General features: G+C 41.1%; 1 protein-coding gene across 2 annotated transcripts in view; it reads left to right on the top strand.

The window, feature by feature from the left end:
* Positions 1 to 20098, top strand: part of PRKN (parkin RBR E3 ubiquitin protein ligase) — a 1348128-nt gene that overhangs the window by 496711 nt on the left and 831319 nt on the right. Inside the window, exon 4 of one of the 2 annotated variants that reach the window (XM_043592715.1) lies at positions 3687 to 3805. In XM_043592715.1, the coding sequence (XP_043448650.1) occupies positions 3687 to 3805 (119 nt within the window). Of the gene's footprint in view, positions 1 to 3683; positions 3806 to 20098 lie in introns of both variants that reach the window. The other variant, XM_043592714.1, reaches the window with a different exon arrangement.

The following is a 20098-nucleotide window of genomic DNA, read 5'->3' as shown; positions in this document are numbered from 1 at the left end:
TTCTTGGACGAAGGAAGAGTGGAGACTTGCCTGAGGATTATGTTAACTCGACAAAATGAGAGAGAGAAAAGAAACTAAAGATAAGGACACAAAGGATAATGCTAAGGAAACCCTAGGGGCACTTTAAATGGGCACAGTGACTCACACTTTGAAAAGGGCCCTGAACGCTGGCTGTGCTTTTTAACTTCTGTCCAGAAAAATAAATAAATAAATAAATAAATAAATAAATAAATAAATAAATAAGTAAATAGATAAATAAATGAACTTCTGAACGAAAGGAATGTACTTTACTTGTAAAATCATTACATCAGTAGACTCACCCTCGGGGCTTATGATAAAATAATCATCGTCAAGCAAAAATAAAAAATGTATTGATAGCTGGGGTAGGGGGAAGACCCTAATTGTCTAGATGCTGTTCAGGAACATCTGATAAGGTCAGGTTCAGAGACTTGAGCGGTGTGGCTCATGTCTCTACACCAAGCCCTAGGCAGTAAGTTGAATCCTTCCTCCGGATTTTTTTTTCCTCCAATTTTTTTTTTTTTTTTTTGAGGAATAATTTCACAAAATGCCCCACAAAAGGCGTGCTTCTGAGGTCAGATAAAGTCTGGGATGTGCTGTGCTCTCTACTTCTGTTACAGAGTCACAGAACTCTCTGGAAGTCCCACAGTGAGGTTTGCTCACCTTGGCTTAATTTAGCCTCCCTGAAAATGGTTTGGCGAAGGAATCCCAGGTATTTGGGCTTCACACCATGTCCCAGCCTGCAAACCATGATGGTGTTCTGTAAGGTGTCCCGAATCCCTCAAGGAGCCCTACGGTTTTGTATGAGAAAAGTCCGTGGTTTTAGGATGTTGAAGGATTCAGGAGTGAGTAGCATGATGTCGGCAACTTAATTACAAATGATTCAGCCAAAAATATATACATGGGTAGTATATGTGTATGTATGTATATGTGCGCGCACACACACACGGAGAAGGAGTGAGCTGAAAACATGGCAAAATGTTCACAACTGGTGAATGACAGCAAAGGATATAATTTCTAATTCTTTTGAAGTATTTCTCTAGTTTTGAAATTTTATTCTGTAAAAAGAGGGGAACGTTATAAACACCATCACAAGCTGTACTGGTTATTTTAAGGAGCGAAGGGGTCGCCATATGGAGAGTTGATTAAGCAAGAGAAAGGATTTTAAGAGCCAGACAGAAGTGAAAGGGGAAGGATTCACATCGTTGACTAGAGACAGGGACTCGGCTGGGGAAAAGCTTTCCAGGGCATTCTTCATACCGCTTAGCCATTCCTTGAGAAGTTGTGGCTCCATCTTCCAAAGTCTGTGCCTCAGACCCTCAGTCAGGCCAATGGGAACATTGCCCAGAAAAACACATCGTGGTGTTGCTTGTTCTTACTCCTGTCCTGTGCACTGCAGACCTCGGTGTGACACAGAGAAGTCTGCCAACTTTAAAGAGCGTGATGCAGCCAGACTAGCGATGAAGCCACCCTGAAAAGGGGATCTCAGGATTTACCTGAAAGCCCCAACTTCTGGACCACGTAAAACCAACAGCTTGAAATTTGCCGTAGCCAGGGCTGGCCTGACCTTGATCTTCCTGGGACTGACTATTAATCCCCAGCTCGCAGCTGGCTCAGGGAAGCACGTGTAATAGATTGCACGTCACCTTATATGCTTCCAGGGCACAGACGTGGGCACGCAGTATTTTCTGACTAACTTCTCAAGGACTTTGGTGAAGGTTGCAGCACAGAAAGCTGGAAGAGTTACGTCCTCAGTCTTCGGTTGCCGGTTGCCCCTGCCTGTATCATTTGCTGAAACAATATTGCAAACGTTGCTGTTGCCCTGAGGGAGAAGGAAGAGCCATTTAGTTTCATGGATGCATCATTTACTATTGCAAAGCTGTTGCTAATATGCTCTTTCAGACAATGCTAGTGTCTTTGCCAACCTGGCTCCCCTTCCTAAGCTCCTTCTCCCAATCCTGTTCCTCCTCCTCCTTTTTTCTTATTGTTTAACCTTTACAGTAGGTTATAAAAATTGTAAAATTGGATGTGTTCATATTTCTGTTGAAGGTTTTAGCAATAAGGGCTCCTACCTCCCTCGCTAAGCTCTTCTTGGAACACAGTGAAACCGTCAGACAGAAATGGTCTTCTGATATTCTGTCAGTTATTACGGTATTTCTATAACTTTACAGTCCTACCCATTGCATGTATTGAACTGCATAAACCTCATGAATCTACCTTATGTAATTATTATAGTTGCTAATAGCAATGCGATGTCTACAGACTTGAGTATCTTGTACGTTAAGGCACTAAGCTACAAAGAGGCATCAAAAAGACAATTTCTTATCAATACAAACATATATTTATACTTTACCTTTCCTTCACACTGGAGGCTAAATATTAGGCTACATATTAATTTCCGGAGAGTAATATTTATAAAACATATTGCTAATAAATGCTAACGTTATAAAGTTTGACATTTTTATTGTGCTTTACATGTTACAAAGTGTTGTCACTTACAATATCGGTAAAGATGACTGAACAAATGACAACTCAATATGTCTACAGATGTTGTTTTATAAACAAGTAAAAATAAATGGGGCTGCCTAAGACTTAGGATCTCTTTTTGTTTCTCATTATTCTTGTACTAATTGTTTTTAATAAACCATATGCACTTGGGAGGCTGAAGGTTTTTTCTCATAATGATAAAAATATTCTTTATTATTTCTAGATGATCTTGATGATAATAGTAAAATTTTAAACAAAGTTTTTATGCCACTACATTTTATGTAATTCCTATCCAACAAGAAGTAAGGTATAAAGGTTCAAAGAACTATTTAGTGTTATAAATTTTAAAAAGACAGTTATTTTACTAGTGAATGCTTCTAAATAAAGTGAGTTCTTTGCAGAAATGGCATCGTGACACTATTTGGAGAGGTTCCCCTAACGGACAGAATAGCACTACGTGTGTATGGTAACATTTGAGAGAAGTGATCAGAGATGTTTAGTTATTGATTTTTTTTTTTTGTCCAGCTTTTACTCTTGTGTTATTTGAAAGGCATTTGTCAAGGTAGATCCAGACAGAAGTGTGAAACACAAGGCACCCATTTCTGCACACTGCGGCCGGGTTCCTTAAGCCCCTCAGGACTCTTGTCTTACTTTATGTGTGCCTGTGCATTGGAAAGTCTTCCCTGGAAAACCAGGAAGCTGTGATCAGGCCACTCATATCATGAGAAATGGGCTGGCGTGTCCCTGTAGATAAGATTTTAAGAGGAAAAAATCTAGAGCCTTCAAAACTGTGTAAGAAGCATGAAATAGAATTCAGGAGCAGTGGTCTTTAAATTTCCAATAGTCCCTATATTTCCTGTGCTTTTAAAAAACCTCAGCGGCACAGAATGCATCTAACTTCCCCGCGTGGCAAATACTCTTGGCTGGCTCTCTTGGCAGCAGGTTGCTAACTTTGCTGAGTAAGTCACAGGGCTGTTGGCAGGAAGAAGAAAAGATTTTCACTCTTTTGAGCATAAAACTAGATTTTCTAAATTAAATTGTTGTATCCTCGTTGGAATATTTATCCCGCTAATGTTTCAAAATGCTCCCGAGGAGTTCGTTTAAAAATTTGTCTCAATTTGTATTCAATGCTGATTGGCTACTTCCTCTGCTTTTTTTTCCTACCCCCCTCCCCCCAGCAGGTAGACCACCTTACAACAGCTTTTACGTTTATTGCAAAGGCCCCTGCCAAAGAATACAGCCAGGAAAACTCAGGGTGCGGTGTGGTACCTGCCGACAGGCGACGCTCACCTTGGCCCAGGTAAGGAGCTACAGCATTGGCAGAAACTACCCAGAAACATGAGTGTGTGTTTCCGGAGATGGCTTTCAGGGTTTTGAATCCAATAAGACCCATGGCTCAAGAAAAGAGACATTCTTCCATGCGGTCGTGATGGTTAATGGTATCTAAAGTTTCATTTAAAAACATTACTCTGTCAAACGTTAGGTAGTGCTGAGCCGTTGTTTACCTATCTTTAATCCAGGCCTACTGAGAGGAAGTACAGAGACGCTTTTATAGCGAAAAGGTGTCGGGCTTTGGCGGGGGTGTCTTTTAGAAGAGGCCAGGAACTGGAAATGTTTCATGTCTTGTTCCGTGCGACAGTAACGTGGTTGTGTACGTGTGTCAAAATCCACTGGACAGTTCACTGAAAATGGGTGCACTCAGGGCCACTAAACCTAAGTTATGCCTCACGGAGGAAGCAGAAAGGGAAGTCGTGGATTGACAACCGTGTGCACGCAGGTTGGGCCAGCCGCCACCTGCCGTGGCCTCCACTAGTGTGGCACAGCTCACTAGCTAAGAAGGATTTTACATTTGTAAGTGGCCAGGAAATATCAAGAGAATGCTGTGTGGCCCACGGACGTTATATGAACTTTAATCTCCGACCTCCATGATACAATTGTACCCGAAGGCCACTCATTTCCTTACGTGTTGTCTGTGCCGCTTCTGTGCCCACGGTGGGGTTGAGCGGTTACCGCACAGACTGGTTGCCCTGCGGAGCCTGGCGTATCTATCTCTGTCCCCCTAGAGAAAACCCTGATATAAAATGTGTGCACAGCTAGGCCATGGCTCCCCCATGATGGTTGTGTAGGATTTGGCCAAAGTTGATGCAGATGTGAATGTGTGCGGGCACAGAGGGCATTCTGGTTGGTGCAGCTATGGGAGCTCATCCAAGGAGGCATTAAAAAGGTCAATGGTCTTCAGGCAACCAGGGCTGAAGTGGGGACAAGTACTCCCTGACCACAGTGCCGCCCCCCCACCCATGGCTACCACATTTAGATGTTATTCCACAGGCAATGGGGAGCCAAGGCAAAATGTTAAAAATAAAGGTGATTTATAAAATGACATTTTAGAACCCTTTATTAGTGGTGTAATGGTTTGTCATTGGGACTGGTGTTGGTGACAGATTGAAGGCAAAGCGGCTTAATTAATAGACTCCTCATATGGTTGGTGGGCAGTGGGGCACTGGCCTGGGTCAGGGTGGTGGCCCATGGCATGGGTCTAATGGAGCAGCATGGTAGAAAATGAAGGATATACCCAGCAAAGGAGAAATCATGGATCCCTGCCTCAGGCCTGGGGAAGACGGTGGCATCACTCAAAAGTACAGTACAGTATTTCATCATCATACAACCTGTCAGCTCCATAGGGGAATCCTGCGAACTCCACTTAGGAAGACAAATCCTAAGTTTGTTCTGACTCTCTGGACTGGACCGTTTTCTGGGGGTATCACTAGGCAGCGCTTCTGTCTGTGAAATGGGTTCTCTTAAATACCACAGAAGTTTCTCTTCCACCAGAATCTCTCCTCTGCCACTAGCCTTTTCCAGTGCATTAAGTAGCCTCTTCTTTTTTTGATCTATGCTTCAGTCTTGATTGCCTCTGATGGTGGATGTGACCTAAATATACCAACTTCCAATTGTTCTTAGTAAAAACAGCAATAACAAATTATTATTGAAATCCTGGCTTCATTATTTTCCTGCATTATGTAATTGAATTATTTCATAACACTCTTAAGTACCGTCAGTGACCTTATTTTAGATGTGAGAAACCTGAAGCTTGAAGAGATTAAGGAAACAAGAGTTTATGAGACCAGGGGCTTGAACCGGGCTGTGTGATCTAAACTTGTAAACTCTACAGTCTCCCCGTTTTTACTGCACAGATATATTCACACTAAATGTCATGTGCTCAGATATCCCCAGTGATCAGACAGGTGATTTAAGAATGGGTGAGAAGTGGGCATCGGGGGTGGTGAGGACCACGGTGGCTGAAGATGCCAAGAAGCCATTCCTGCCACTTATTAAGAAGTGATTAGCTTAATGGGGGCAATCTTTTAATTAAGAGAAACTGTAAATGGGGATTTTTATGTGAAATTTCTCATATTAAAAATAGGCTCCATGGGGGGGGGAATCGAAAACAAAAAGGAAAAACAGCCTGCAGTGTCTGTGTAAATGCATGAACCAAAGTTGTATCATATGGGTTAAATGGTACATTAACGTTGGGTGCTTAGAGGGCCTGGTGAGCGGTGAGCACTTATTTAGAGGGAGTGATTGTTGAGAGGCAGTATGGTGGGATCCTGAGAAGATGAGTCTGCAGACTCTTTGTACTACATGGGTTAGAATTCATATTTCATTATTTCCCATTTATGTCAACATAAGTGGGGACATCTGTCCACTGAGATAATGGTATCTACTTCTTATCTCTTGGGAAGATTAATTAATCTATGAAGAGTATTTAGAACAGTAGCTGGAACATAAATAATTAGAAATCTTAAATGCTTTCTTATTGTTACTTTTTTTACTATTAACACACACACACACACACACACACACGCACACTTCTATGTAATTCACCATGAAATCAATCCATACTTTGGCTAACTCCGTTCAAAGAAATGAAAGCATCCCCTTCCCACCCTGCTCATCAAGAAGCTCTGTGTATTTCCCTCACCCGCTCACCTGGACCAGCATGTCCTTGGAGGGATGATCTCATGCACCCAGTGGTCTGGGTTCTGCCCCATCTCAGATGCCCACTCCCATGACCACCCCGGACTTTGTCAGTGCCTAGAACTGCTCCACATTTGATTATTAAATTCAGACTTTTATTCTCCCTACATTGTTTTTACTCTGTACATTGTTAACCCCTCTCTTAAATTTTTCTAGAGCTGTCTCGTGCCTTTTCTTTCATCATTTCCTCCCCTGACAGGCTCAAACTTCAACCCCATTATTACAGATAACATTAAGTTTCTGTTCCACATTCTATGCAATTGTCCAGTTGTCAATATTCCTAGTGTCCCTAAGCCTCTTGTATCAGATAACTTGTCAGTTGGCGTCCCTGGTGAATTTCAGCCCTCCGCACAGTATCTTGCCCATGGTGGGGCACAAAGCTGGCAATGCTAACTGAATGGCATCTATATTTGAACTTTTACACATTGACAAGATAGACCCACATACTTTAGAAATTCTATGTGACATTTTGTAATCATAGTAATTATGATTGTTTTGCTACCATTTATTGATTTCCTTCATTACATTTATATTCTGGTACTTCTATTTTTCTCTAATTCTCATGACAGAACTGCACTGTAAATATTGTCTACTGTTTTTAATAAGGAGACTCCATGAAGTTATGAGCCCAAAGTTAAACAATTAACAAATGTTGATGCCAGGGATGAAAAGTCTTCTGTGGGTCTATAAAGCCTTTTCTAGGATAGATTGCTCACTATACAAATCTGGTAATCAATGTCCTATTACCCAACTGCTTCCCTGTACTTAAAATACCATTCAAAAAAAAAAAAAAAAAAACTACTTAAAGATTTAGGAAAAATGGAAAAGATTTAAAGATTACTTATTTAATCTAAAACGTTAGTATTGTTACTAGCTGTAACATGCCTGGAACCCAGTAAATGAGGACTTTGATTTTTTGTTAATAACAAAAATCCACACTCAGTCGTACCTTCAGAAGATATCTCTGGAGCAGCTGAGTAGTCACACTAGTCTGCAAGTTAAGTCTTGACAGTGGGTGGGGCAGGTGCTGAACTTTGTGGAGAGGAAGCATTTCTATGAAGAGAATAGGCAACTCTTAGGTTTCATTTTTTCAAACTTTATCAAGATCTACAACTTATAGAATTTTCTGTAGTCAAGAGAGAAAAAACAAAAAGGAAAGGACTTTGTGTGGCTGACAATTTACAGAACAGGGGGTGGTTTATCTGAGCTCTTGCAAGGAACTTGTTATATGCAAGGAGAAAAACCAGAACCTACTTAGCCACCTGGGTTATAATTTGTAACATAATTTTATTTTTTCTGGTCTGGAAAAAAAATGAGTGTACAATAGGCCCTTTGCCTTTCATGGGTCTTAATAGTAATCTCCTAATTAATTTTTGTTGTTGTGGGGGACTTACTCCTAATGCCAACATTTCCTCGACACTATTTAAATTTTGCATGCAAGATAATGAGCTGCCTGTCATACCTAATGCTCTAAGGTTTAAGTGTTTACATGTTTCATATTTAATACGATGCTCTTAATGAGTTGGCAAGGAAGATAGGACGGCCATTTCTGCTGTGATGTTAAGAATGGGAAACTGATGTCTGAAGTTTGGGCCTGACCTTGAGGGTAAATTGAAAATCAGCTGGGACGCCAGGTTTTCTTCTGTCTTTAAATGAAATTACCTTCTTTATTTCATGGTGACCTTGGCCAGGGTTTCCACTAACCAAAATAGCCTTGAGAAATGTGAGTGCTCACTGGAAAATAGTGAACAGCGGCTGATTTGAACAAAAAACATGGCAGGCCTCCAATTTTCATTTGCCTTACAAAGACAGTCCACTTAGGTCCAACCAGAAATGACACAGGGCTGAGCTCAGAAGGAAGGTTGCTTTGTACTTGCATGTATGCTTCTGACTGTGTTCTTAAACAATAAAATGGATAACCTAAAATTACCTGTGTGTCATCGTTTCCCTCATTGGTGTGAAAAACCAAATGATGAGTAAGTCAAAGCCTCAGAGACTTTCTTCTTTTTTTATTCAATACAAAAGATAAATGTGGACAGAAAAAGTAAGGTTTTCCAAGGTATGTAGAGAATACACCGCTTTTAGAAATAACTAGAAATTAAAGAAGGAATTTATACTGGAAAAAGAAGCAGCACCAAGAGTCTTAAAGATGCTTGTCTTCTTCTCTACCTGTGGGTGCCGCTACCAAACTCAAGGTTAGAGGGTCCCCAGCCGTGGTCCTTCCAGTCCATCTTATTGTTAGACTGCGAGTTTGGTGGTGGGGAGAGAGCCCTCTGGCAGGGGAACAAGGTCCGCAATCAGGCGTGCCTCTTAGCTGCTGTCAAAGATTTCCCAGGACCGATTCATAAGAACACAAGAGGCTGTGTGACTAATTAAAACGTGTGCCCGGGGTTGACGAAGTTTAGTTAGAACATGATGCTGATGACGAGGAGGGCGTCCCCAGGGGTCACACTAAGAGGGCATCTCCTCCTCAGCCCTGTGGGCTTCTGCTCCCTGAGACCTAACAGTGCCGTCTCCTGCATTCCGGGTCCCTTTCTGCCACCACAGTCCGGCCATCGCCCACATTCCGAGTGGACTCAGCCTCCTGAGGAAGACAGAGCTTCCGGGACAGGGAAAAATGGACTTGTTTCTCTCCCAGGACACAGGCTTAAAGTACAGTAAGAGTATTTATGAGTAAAACAGTTGATTGAGTAACAATAACCGGATGCTAGGACAGACGTGGAAGTGAGGGAGAGAGCACACCGCATGGCGCAGTCTGTCTTAAAATACTGGACTTGGGGCTGTCTGGGAGCAGAGAGCCAGAGACAAAGGCTTCCTGCACTCCTTTTCCCATCAGATGTTCTAGATTTGAATTCTGCTGCTTAGTAGCTGCAGGACGTTGGGCAAGTTACTTAAATTCTTGGTCTCAGTTTTCTTGTCGTAAAATTTGAAGTAAAATTTTTCATCAAAGTTATCGCGGATTCAATGATTCCATTCTTTAAAGTACAAAGCATAGTGAAAACAAATATAAATAAAGTACTGAGCACAGTGGCACATAATTCACGTTCAGAAACTATTGCTCTTACTGTCATTTGTTCAGGTGATGAGTGTTCTGCCAAAAAAGCATCAGAGCAACTGTGGAACTCTTCTTGTACCCCGATACCTGCAGGGCGCTTTAGTTGTGATCAAGGTTACACTCTGTTCATCTCTCCAGCACAAACTCTAGGTAGCCCGAGTTACCTACCATCAGCATCTTTTTGTTTGCAACTCGGTTTATTAGTTTTCCAGTGAATCAGAAGCCAGGAGACCAGTGCAGCCAAGAGCTGCAGAGAATCCCCCCCCCCCCACCCCACAATCACTATAATTACTTTATCTCAAAAAGAACTTTATCTTTGCCACTCTAATGAGATAGTCTGCCACGGAATAGCATTAAAGCTAAAAGGTTTCTGATGAGGAATGGGGCAATAAATAGAGTAAGATGTAAACCGCCTGGCGTGATGGATTTTATTTAAAATTGGTTTATAGATTAGAAACAATTTATGTGAGGATATTTATTAAGAAATATTATCTAAATGTATAATCATTCCTGAACTTAATATTTGTTGCAGATTAATTGTTAGTAAGGAGTCCACTTCTTCTCTTCGTATCAAAAGCTATATAATAAAGCCTTGGACTATATCTAAGCTTATTTAGAAATAAGTATGTGTTATCCCACTTTTTACTTATTCAATTCTTAGGCATTTCTGAGTCATTGAAAATTATTTTGTTATCTAAATATTTTTAAAAAATTGTGAAGCCCATTTTGGATGTCCAAAATGTGTAACCTGGCCCTGAAGTCTGTTTTGATTTGTGTTATGATGTTAAACCTGCAAAGAAGCTAGTTTTTGTGGTGGATTGATCTCACATCAGGGATTTAGGATAGAGAAGGAGCAGAAGACAGGTCTTGCCTCTGTAGGTGCTGGGGCACCCGTCCGTTCCCTTCTGCCCCTGTCGATTCTGCCCACGAGATTTTTCTTGGCCATAGGGACTCTCCTTCCTCCATCTTTCTGAAGCCCACCTTCTTTGTGTTATATTCTCTTCGGTCCCACTGTGGACTCCGGCCCCCTCTCAGCCACACACTCTTGACGTCCTCACACTGGTCAAGTATCCCGTCAAGAGTAACTGACAAAACATTCAGAGATTAGAAGATTTTTCCTCTTTTTCTCTTTTACCAAAACCAGTATCTGGAAAAGAGCCAGTCTCAGGTAAAAACAAGCAAATAATAATCATAACTCAAACTGCAAAGTAGTATCAGAAAGAATTTTAAGTTCTAATGATTTCTTTTATATTAAAGCATGATTTGGGGTAGTTTACACATATATCAAACACTGCAAAGTCTAAATGTGAAATTATCTACTTAAATTGGGTTGATCCAGACCATTTCAGGATATCATTGTCAGCCAATATAAATGATTTAAAATTGTAAGTAAATGCTGCTAGTGTCATTTTCCTAAAACTCATAGTAGTTTTGGATAACTCATGCCTAGAGTACAGACTTAAAAATACTCTTCCCCATCAACCTCTATCTCCGCTGACTACAGATTAATTTGCTAGCCTCTTTTACTGATTTTACCAAATTTGCTAATTTACCGAAAAAACTATCAGGGATAATATCATTCTGGAACATTCTTCTGGAATTTTTATTTATATGGTGATTGCATTACTCATTTGATTATTATAAATATATTCAATGATATATTTTCTGAGCAGATTTTAAGAAATGCTCGGTTTATTGAAAGCTAAAGATCACAGGTGAATTCATCCTATGAAAGTTTTCTTCTTGACTGTATTTCTGAATATATTCCTATGAATATAATCAAACCTCTGACATTTTATGTAGGAACTTTTGGGTTATACGAGATTTCTTTCTAATATTTATTTTAGTTATTTTTTCCAGATTTTTTCCCTACCATTTTCTCTACTAAGTATTTATCAATTTACCAAAAACTTCTTTTAAGCAATTATAAAGTCTGTAGCATCTTATATAGAATCGGATTGTTGTAATGGCTTTCAAAGACATCTCAAGTCTCAGCTGAACAATTTTACCTTCCTAAGAGCATTTGAGATGTTATATTTGTTTAAACACTAGGTATTTTCTGCTGCAGCTAGAGGCCATCGAGACAGATAGAAGGAAAGAGGACATTGAACACACAGCACTCTGGGAGCAGGGGAGGGATCTGAAGAGCTCAGAGCCCCGAAGACCGGGGGACACAGTTTATAAATAATCCAGTAAATTATTATATTAGCTAAGTCAGCTTTTTTGCGTACTTGGTAAGTCAACCTCTGGTGGGTCAACTTTCAGCTGACTTCCCTAGGAGCCTCTCCTACAAATGGCCACAGAACGTACACACATAGAACACGGTAGTTTTATTTGTTTAAAGATAATACATTTTCAGAAAAGCTCCGGATCATTTTAAAGGTTTCTCCAATGTTTTAGCTGGGGTTCTGGTGGGAGAGGAGCCATAGGCAAGAGAAGAGGAAGGTGGAGGGAACAGAACGGCCTCTTGGACTTGCCTTGAGCCTCCTGGTTTAGAGGAGAATGACAGCAGAGAGTCGTTTTCCGTCAGAGTCTGGAGGAGAACCTGGGCAGAAGTCAGAGTTAGGCACACTCAGAGTTGTGGAAAAAGGAGCCCAACATCGCTCGGAGAACCAGGGGGATCCCAGACGGGACTAACAGGATTAGCACACAAACATGCAGGTATTCAACCACATTTCATTTCAGACAAACAAGGAAGTCTTTGTTGGTGTACTTATTTAGTATAAATACCTTACCTGGAACATACCTACACTAAATAGTTTCTATCTGAAACTCAAATAGTCATCTCTACTTCACCTGGCAACACCACTTCTGGGATCGTGTCTTCCCTCTTGGCCAGGACATCGGTGTAACAGTCGCTGGCACTGACACCAATGAGGGAGCCCTCAGTGGGCTTTTGGTCAAGCTACATAGGTAAGCAGGTGCTGGAGCAGGAGGTGAACAGCAAGACTGACAAACACGGTGTGTGGAGAAGAGCCACAGGGGGCAGCCTAGAAACAACAGGATCCCTGAGGAGTAATCCCAGCATCCTTGTGTGAGAGTATTCAGCCAGCAGCCACCTAAGCCACACGCAGACCTTTGCTAGATTCAAGTGTTCGTTTCTGGAGATAAATAAATGAAAAATGAATACAAAGAGAACTATTTATTGGAACTACACAGAATATTTTGACAAAATCACAACTTTAATGTATTTATAAAACATAAAGAAAAGATAAGGGTTTTCACAGAAAGTTTTCAGTATACTTTATTCTCTCATTTAAAGCTGCAGTTGGTCCACCTTCGGCTCAGGTCATGCTCTCACAGTTCCTGAGTTCGAGCCCCGCATCGGGCTCTGTGCTGCCAGCTCAGAGCCTGGAGCGTGCTTCAGATTCTTTGTCTCCCTCTCTCTGTCCCTTCCCCGCTCATGCTCTGTCTCTCTCTGTCTCTCAAAAATGAAAACAATGTTAAAAAAAAATTAAAACTGAAGTGGAATGTATCATATTTTAAAATTGTGTTGTTTTGTTTATTGGTTTACAGTGCTGTCCACCAGCATTGATAGAATGAACACTCACCTAACACAGGCTTAACCCATGAGGATATCAGTGTTGTTCTGAGCACCGACTGGGTTGTTTGTACCTTTACTATGCACTGTCCATGGCACAGCACTGGGCATCATGGCATCAGGTCTGCAGGGAGTGCAGGATGATAGGGAACAGCCTGCACATCTTGTTTATTCTAAAAAGGAAATAGTAACTTTGAAAATATTTTTAACGTTTATCGTTTTTGAGAGACAGAGAGAGCAGGGAAGGGGCAGAGAGAGGGAGACACAGAATCGGAAGCAGGCTCCAGGCTCCGAGCTGTCAACACAGAGCCCGACGCGGGGCTCGAACTCACGAACTGCAAGATCATGACCTGAGCCTAAGTCAGACACTCAACCGACTGAGCCACCTAGGCGCCCCGGAACTAGTAACTTTTGGAAGCCTGCTTGAACGCTTCTCCTTACATCTCATTGTTTTAACTTGGTCATACGGCCACTGGTAATTACAAAGGAAGCTTGAAAAACAAGTATTTTCCAAAGGTGAATAGGATATCCCTGATTGGCTTAGACCAATCTAATTTATCCACTGAGTTGAGTCCATTGCTTCTCCAGTCAAAATCGACATTCTATTAATAAGGAGAGAGAATGAGATGGACGTTTGGCGGGCAGTTACTAATGGCTGCCATATTTGTAAATGAATAATTACTTTAGATAACTTTCATGAACTCATCAGTTTCATTATTGAGTCTACATTATATACTCTGTTTGTATCACCATAGCTACACTGGGAATTTGGTCAGTCTTGAACTTCTTTTTGTGTGTGAAATGCCACTGTTGTTTCAACAGTTGTTTGTATGCATAAGTGTGGTTCCCTGGTTGTCTACAGAATGATATTGATAGATTATCCATTTGACCTCTTAGAAGCTTTATCTAGAATTGGGTAAAGAAAAAAATGGATATTTATGGCAGTGGGTTAATTTATTTGTTCTTTGCTTAAGAAGTGAATAGTCCAAAAACTTCCCTGGGGAAAGACAACTAGAATTTAGTGGCCCTCTCTTACTCCATACTAATAAAATGTGGAGGGTGGAAGAGGCACATTGAATGATACTATTACAGAATTAGGCGAGCCGGTAGAGATCGGGACTGTAGTCATTTTACAGAAGCATCGATACTTATGCATGCGTGCCATCTTCCATCTGGGAATATCAAGCTACCTGGATAAACGCATCAGGGAAACCAGATGAGAAATGGAGAGGGTAACTGACTTTACATGGGTCCACTGTGAGAAAGGAGCCAAACTGATAATTAAATCTGAGAACCCAAGTTCAGATTCTTATTCAAGGTACCCATATTGAGTGCATCCATTGTCTGACTAGAACTGAGGGAACCTAGAGCCTTGTTCTGCAGCTTTTTCCTGGAAAAAAAAAAAGTCAAATTTACTCGACTACATTTCTTAAACGGGGCATGGAAATTCAGAGACTGAATAAAAATCAAACATGGATGTTTTCCTTTAGTGAGGAGGCAATATATGAGTGCTAGTGTACTTGGAACATAGCAAGCTGCAGACATTAAGGGAGCTTTAATTGGATGGTGGCTGCTTTCTGAGGGGCTAGTTAGGTCCACTCGTTTGTTAGAGGGCATACTGCTAATAAAGCTAGGAGCCGGGGCGCCTGGGTGGCTCAGTCGGTTAAGCAGCCGACTTCGGCTCAGGTCACGATCTCGCGGTCCGCGAGTTCGAGCCCCACGTCGGGCTCTGTGCTGACAGCTCAGAGCCTGGAGCCTGTTTCAGATTCTGTGTCTCGCTTTCTCTGACCCTCCCCTGTTCATGCTCTGTCTCTCTCTGTCTCAAAATAAATAAATGTTAAAAATATTTCAAAAAAATAATAAAGCTAGGAGCCATGGCGTGAGCCTTGCAAGAGCCACTTGCCTTTCTGAATATGAGTATAACCCTACAATTACTTGTTAAGATGATTAAACTAGGGATTCTCCCAGCTAGTTTCAGAGAATTACATTTCTGTCAGGTGTCATGATGACCCTGAATTTTATGTCTTTTATATCTTCAGTTGCACATTGGGAATTTCGTATTCATTGAGAAAGCCATACTAATTAGCATACACTGACCTACTGCTTAGGAAATGACCTGCAATTAAAATGATCAGATATGGCCATCATGTAAAGCTGGCAGCACCATCTCATGGACAAATGGAACTTTCCTCACCATAATGTGTTAAAAGTAAATGAAAAATCATGTTTCTCTTTCTTACCGAATAAAATATCCTATTTAAAGTAGTTAAGGTAGAGAGTCAGTGAAAACAAATGTCATATAATCTGTAAGTTGTGTCATGTTGCCATAAGGCTAAGATTTCAGCTTTTCATAAACATATATAGGAAAGGTGATTCTGTTTAAATATGTAGATAGATACATGTATACATCTAAATGTATATCTATATATATCCATATATATCCATATATACGTCTATCTATGTATATACATATATACACATACATATATACATGTATACATCTGTATCAGATCTATATACATCTATATGCGTATCTATCAATATCTCTACAAAATAAATGGAGCGTGTCCAAAAAATGAAGGACTCTGTGACTTGGGTATCCCTTTACTCTAGTCCATTACTAGACTCAGTGCCTTGAGTCAAAGACTAAACCTTTTCCATCTTTGTGCTTTATTTTTTTAAGTTTATTTTATTATTACCATTTTTAATGTTCATTTATTTTTGAGAGACACAGAGACAGCGTGAGCAGGGGAGGGGCAGAGAGAGAGGGAGACACAGAATCCGAAGCAGGTTCCAGACTCTGAGCCATCAGCACAGAGCCTGATGCAGGCCCCAAACCAATTAACCGTGAGATCATGACCTGAGCCAAAGTCGGACTCTTAACGGACTGAGCCACTGGGTGCCCCTCCATCTTTGGGCTTTAGAATAGTGCTGGATGTAGTGGAGATGATTAGATGTGTTTTTTTGGAGTAAATGAATAATTGAACTGAGGGCATCATGGTTATTCTATGCCTTGACCTACCCATAATCTTACAATAGAAATGGAGCATGTAGTCATGCAATCTACATTCCCTCCTGATACAAAAATTGCTCTTACAACATATGCTCAGCAGTTGTCACTTGTCTTCTGCTTCAGCAGAAGCATTTAGCAATGGAGGAACGGAGGAACAGAGGAATTGTTGCTTTCCAAGTTAACTGTTGTCATTGTACAGAACTTTAATTGATGGAGAGTTATTGCCCTGAAATCTGTCTTACCCATAACTTATAGTTCTGATCTGTGAAAATAGAACAAAATGCAAGGAATCTTCCATTAGGCTGGTCTTCATATGTTTAAAGCAGCTAAAATTATTTACTTCCTGTGTTTCCTTTTGCTACTAAACTTATGACTTTCAAATGTAAGAAAGGCTGAAAGTATCACCTTGCCTCAAAGAAATTCATTTTTCTGTGAATAGCTTCAGGTCAGGAAAGGTATGGCAAGCATGTGAGAGAAAGATCGTTGTTGGGGGCGCCTGGCTGGCTCAGTTGGTTGAGCATCTGACTCTTGATTTCAGCTCAGGTCATGATCCCAGGTTATGGGATCGAGCCTCATGTTGGGCTCTGTGTTGAGCATGGAGCCTGGTTAAGATTCTCTCTCTCTCTCTCTCTCTCTCTCTCTCTCTCTCCCCCCCCCCCGTGCCCCCCTCCCCCACTTGCACTTTCTCTGAAGGAAAGAAGAAAGAAGGAAGGAAGGAAGGAAGGAAGGAAGGAAGGAAGGAAAGAAAGAAAGAAAGAAAGAAAGAAAGAAAGAAAGAAAGAAAGAAAGAAAGAAAGAAAGAAAAAGGAAGAAAGGAGGAAAGGGTCATTGTTAGATAGGGATGCACTGGGAGGCAGGGCCAGCAAATGGCCACTTGAACTTGGATAAGGCTTGTGTGGACAGACTGGGGTTGATCCAGAGCATTCTTGGACAGAAGTCTGAATTGCAGAAAGGTAAAAAGGTAACATACATATGTGCCTTCTTTGTGGAATAGTGATGGTATGAAAGTTGAGGAATCGAGAAGTGTGTTAGAAATGACAATTCAGAGAGTTGTGTTCTCAGGAGCTGAGAATGCAGGATTGTATGTGATGGGGTTTGTGGAGCCACGTGCACCTTGATGCCTGGTAGTGACTCTTATAAGGCAGCTCCAGGAAGTTCCAGCACAAAAACTGCACAATCTGCCAGGCTGTTTCTGAGCATCGGTGGTTCCTTCCGCTTGGAATGCCTTTGTGTCTTTCACTAAAGGCACTGCTCTAGTGTTCTAGTGGGTGGCAGTTTCTACCAGGGCCAAATAGATAACTCAGTTTCAAATACAGTTTCAGTGCAGTACATAAGTGTCCAGTCTAATGAAAAATAGTCAAGCAACCAAGTAAAAGGCTTTCCCATACCCCTGTCAGGGCCTGTGTTAGACTGAGCACTTGCTGGAGAAACTGGGGGGGTGGGGCCTCCTTCTTTCTCCCCAACTTGGGCTTCCAGCCCCGCTCTACCATTGTGCTCTATGCAGTTTCTGATGTCTCAGCGTCCAAGCCGGATGAGACAACTAAGGAAAATCAAGAGGGAAAGTTCTTACCTGACCTGATAACAGCCGTCCTTGGGATACCTGTACTGTCAGGAGCTGGAAACTGTGAAATGCAGACTCTATGTCATGGCTTCTCTACAGGCCGTTTAGAGGCCACCATGAGGAATTCTAGCCTTCCCTGCAGTGATGTGCTGACACATATCCTCCAGTCATGACCCTACCTCAGCTCCTGGATTCTCACCGCTTCTTGCCCAGATTTTCTCTGTTTGAAACCCCTCAGCTTTCCAGGAAGAAGGTAGAATGGCATTTGTGGATCTCTTTCTCATTTTCCAAGGAAACTACTCAGACATGTTTGGTCTTAACAAAATCTGGGATCACAAGCAGAGCCCAACATGACCTCACCAATCTAGTCTTAGAGATTTATCCAGTGGAGCTCAGCCCCCAACTGGCCGCTTCCTACTGACTCCACAAGGGCCTTATGAAGCTCTCTGAGTTACTCCAGTGAAACCCTTCTTTTCTAATTTAAGATGAAGAGAGGTATTCCATTATGTTGGGATGTTGACATAATGCAGTTTTCAACAAAGAAATCATCTTCACAAATTATCACTACCCAGTCCCTAATGAACAAACTTTTGCATACACATTGTTGGTGAGAGATTCCAGTAAATGTGTTGTGTGTTGGACAGGGGGTAAATGGAAACTTTGCACATTCCATTCAGTTTTGCTGTGAGCCCAAGACCGCTCTAAACTGATAATTTTTAAAATTCTGTCCTTGGGTTTTAGATTTATAAATTTGCATATGGAATCCGTACCTCTCTTGGTTTATAATCTCTCTTGTAGCTGTGCTGAATACAATACAATGTTCCGTTATAATGCAATGTTCCGTTATGTATTATTCTGAATAATATAATGTCCTATTACGTAAGTTGACTCTGTAGAGACTGTAACCATTTAGAAAGTATTTCCATGTACGTTGCCTTGATTCATATGGCAACTACATAAATTGGGAAAGGTAGGCATCCCTTTTGCTATTTATAGCCGAGAAAACTCCATGAGGTTCGAAGAGAACGAGAGAATTACCAAGGAAACAGCATGAGGTGGGGTTCTAATTTGAACCCACATGGTCTGAAAACAATCTAAAGATTTTCTGGTTCTACTACATTCCTCCCCTCTTAGCAGAGAGCTAAATATCTTTGGTTGGTACATCATTATTTTTGACATCACTTGCTCATACACTCCCTGAGGCATTCAAAATATTTAAGTGTGCGTGATCACTGCCATCCTTTTCTTCTGAGATGTTCTTGTATTTTCTTTGATTTATATTTTGGAGGCACCATCTTTGTGGAGGCCACAGATGCCGCTGACACGTTCTTTGCTAAATGTCGTGTTATAGATGTTGCAGCCATCTATTAAGTCCCATCTCATGGTCTCAAGATAATAAGAACTGAAACTTAGCTGAAATGTGGGCTCTTCATACCACAGAGCCGCTGTCATTTAGACTAAGCCGTTAACCACTAGTCTTTCCTGGAGAGAAAAGGATTTTCAAATCGTTTATAATGAAGGGCACAGTGAACAATGGAATTTGACACTTTTAACCTGAAATCCTGCCCTTCCTAGTGTTTTCTTAGGCAACATGACTAAGAAATGACTCTTCAGAAGAACCTAAATTACTTTCGTTTTAATTTGGAACAGTATGTTCACGTGATGAATTTCAGTGTCCTTTATTCGGAAAGCTGCGATTTTAAAGAGAGGTGAATAGGAGAGTAAGTCGGTGGAAACATTAGCTTTTATATTTGATTCTGGTCTACCATTTGCTGGGGAAAAAAACATTGCATATTTACCTGTTGCAGCTTGAAGTTTAGTGAATATTTGCTTGCAGATGGCTATGTATTATATTGAACTTGGGAAATTCCAATGAGTTTAGAAAAAAAATCCATAATATTGGAAAATGTGCTGTGGTATATAATTTAGGTGAAATATGTACTGAATAACATCACAAATCTAGGGAAACGTCAATTTTTAAGTTTGGAAAGGCTGCGCTCAATACAAATTGCATAGCAGTGTCAATTTTGCCGTATTAGAGGAGGCTTTATTTAGGTTTGCCAAAACAGAAGACCAAGGTGGACAGGAGTATCGTTTTGTTTTGTTTTGTTAAGATTACAGTTTTATGTATAAGAGTTTTGAGATGAATGTCTCATTTAGGAGACTGAAATTGGTACTGTTAGAAAGTGAAGAAAATTGGTTTGCTCTCTGTCCCTCGAAGGCCTACAGGCAAGTGCATCTCAGTGCTCCCCATTCTGTTCCAAACAGGCACATGACTGAAATTGAAAGCCCATGAGAAATGTGCATCTGTAATTTCACTGGGGGATCAGGATGGAAGGAAAAGCAGAGAAGGGGGGCAAGCTCGAAGAAGGAACTTTTGGAAACGCA

This window comes from Prionailurus bengalensis, chromosome B2 (assembly GCF_016509475.1).
Source record: "Prionailurus bengalensis isolate Pbe53 chromosome B2, Fcat_Pben_1.1_paternal_pri, whole genome shotgun sequence".
Lineage (NCBI taxonomy): Eukaryota > Metazoa > Chordata > Mammalia > Carnivora > Felidae > Prionailurus > Prionailurus bengalensis.
Note: the sequence above shows the minus strand (reverse complement) of the source record. Positions and strands in the feature narration are given on the sequence as shown.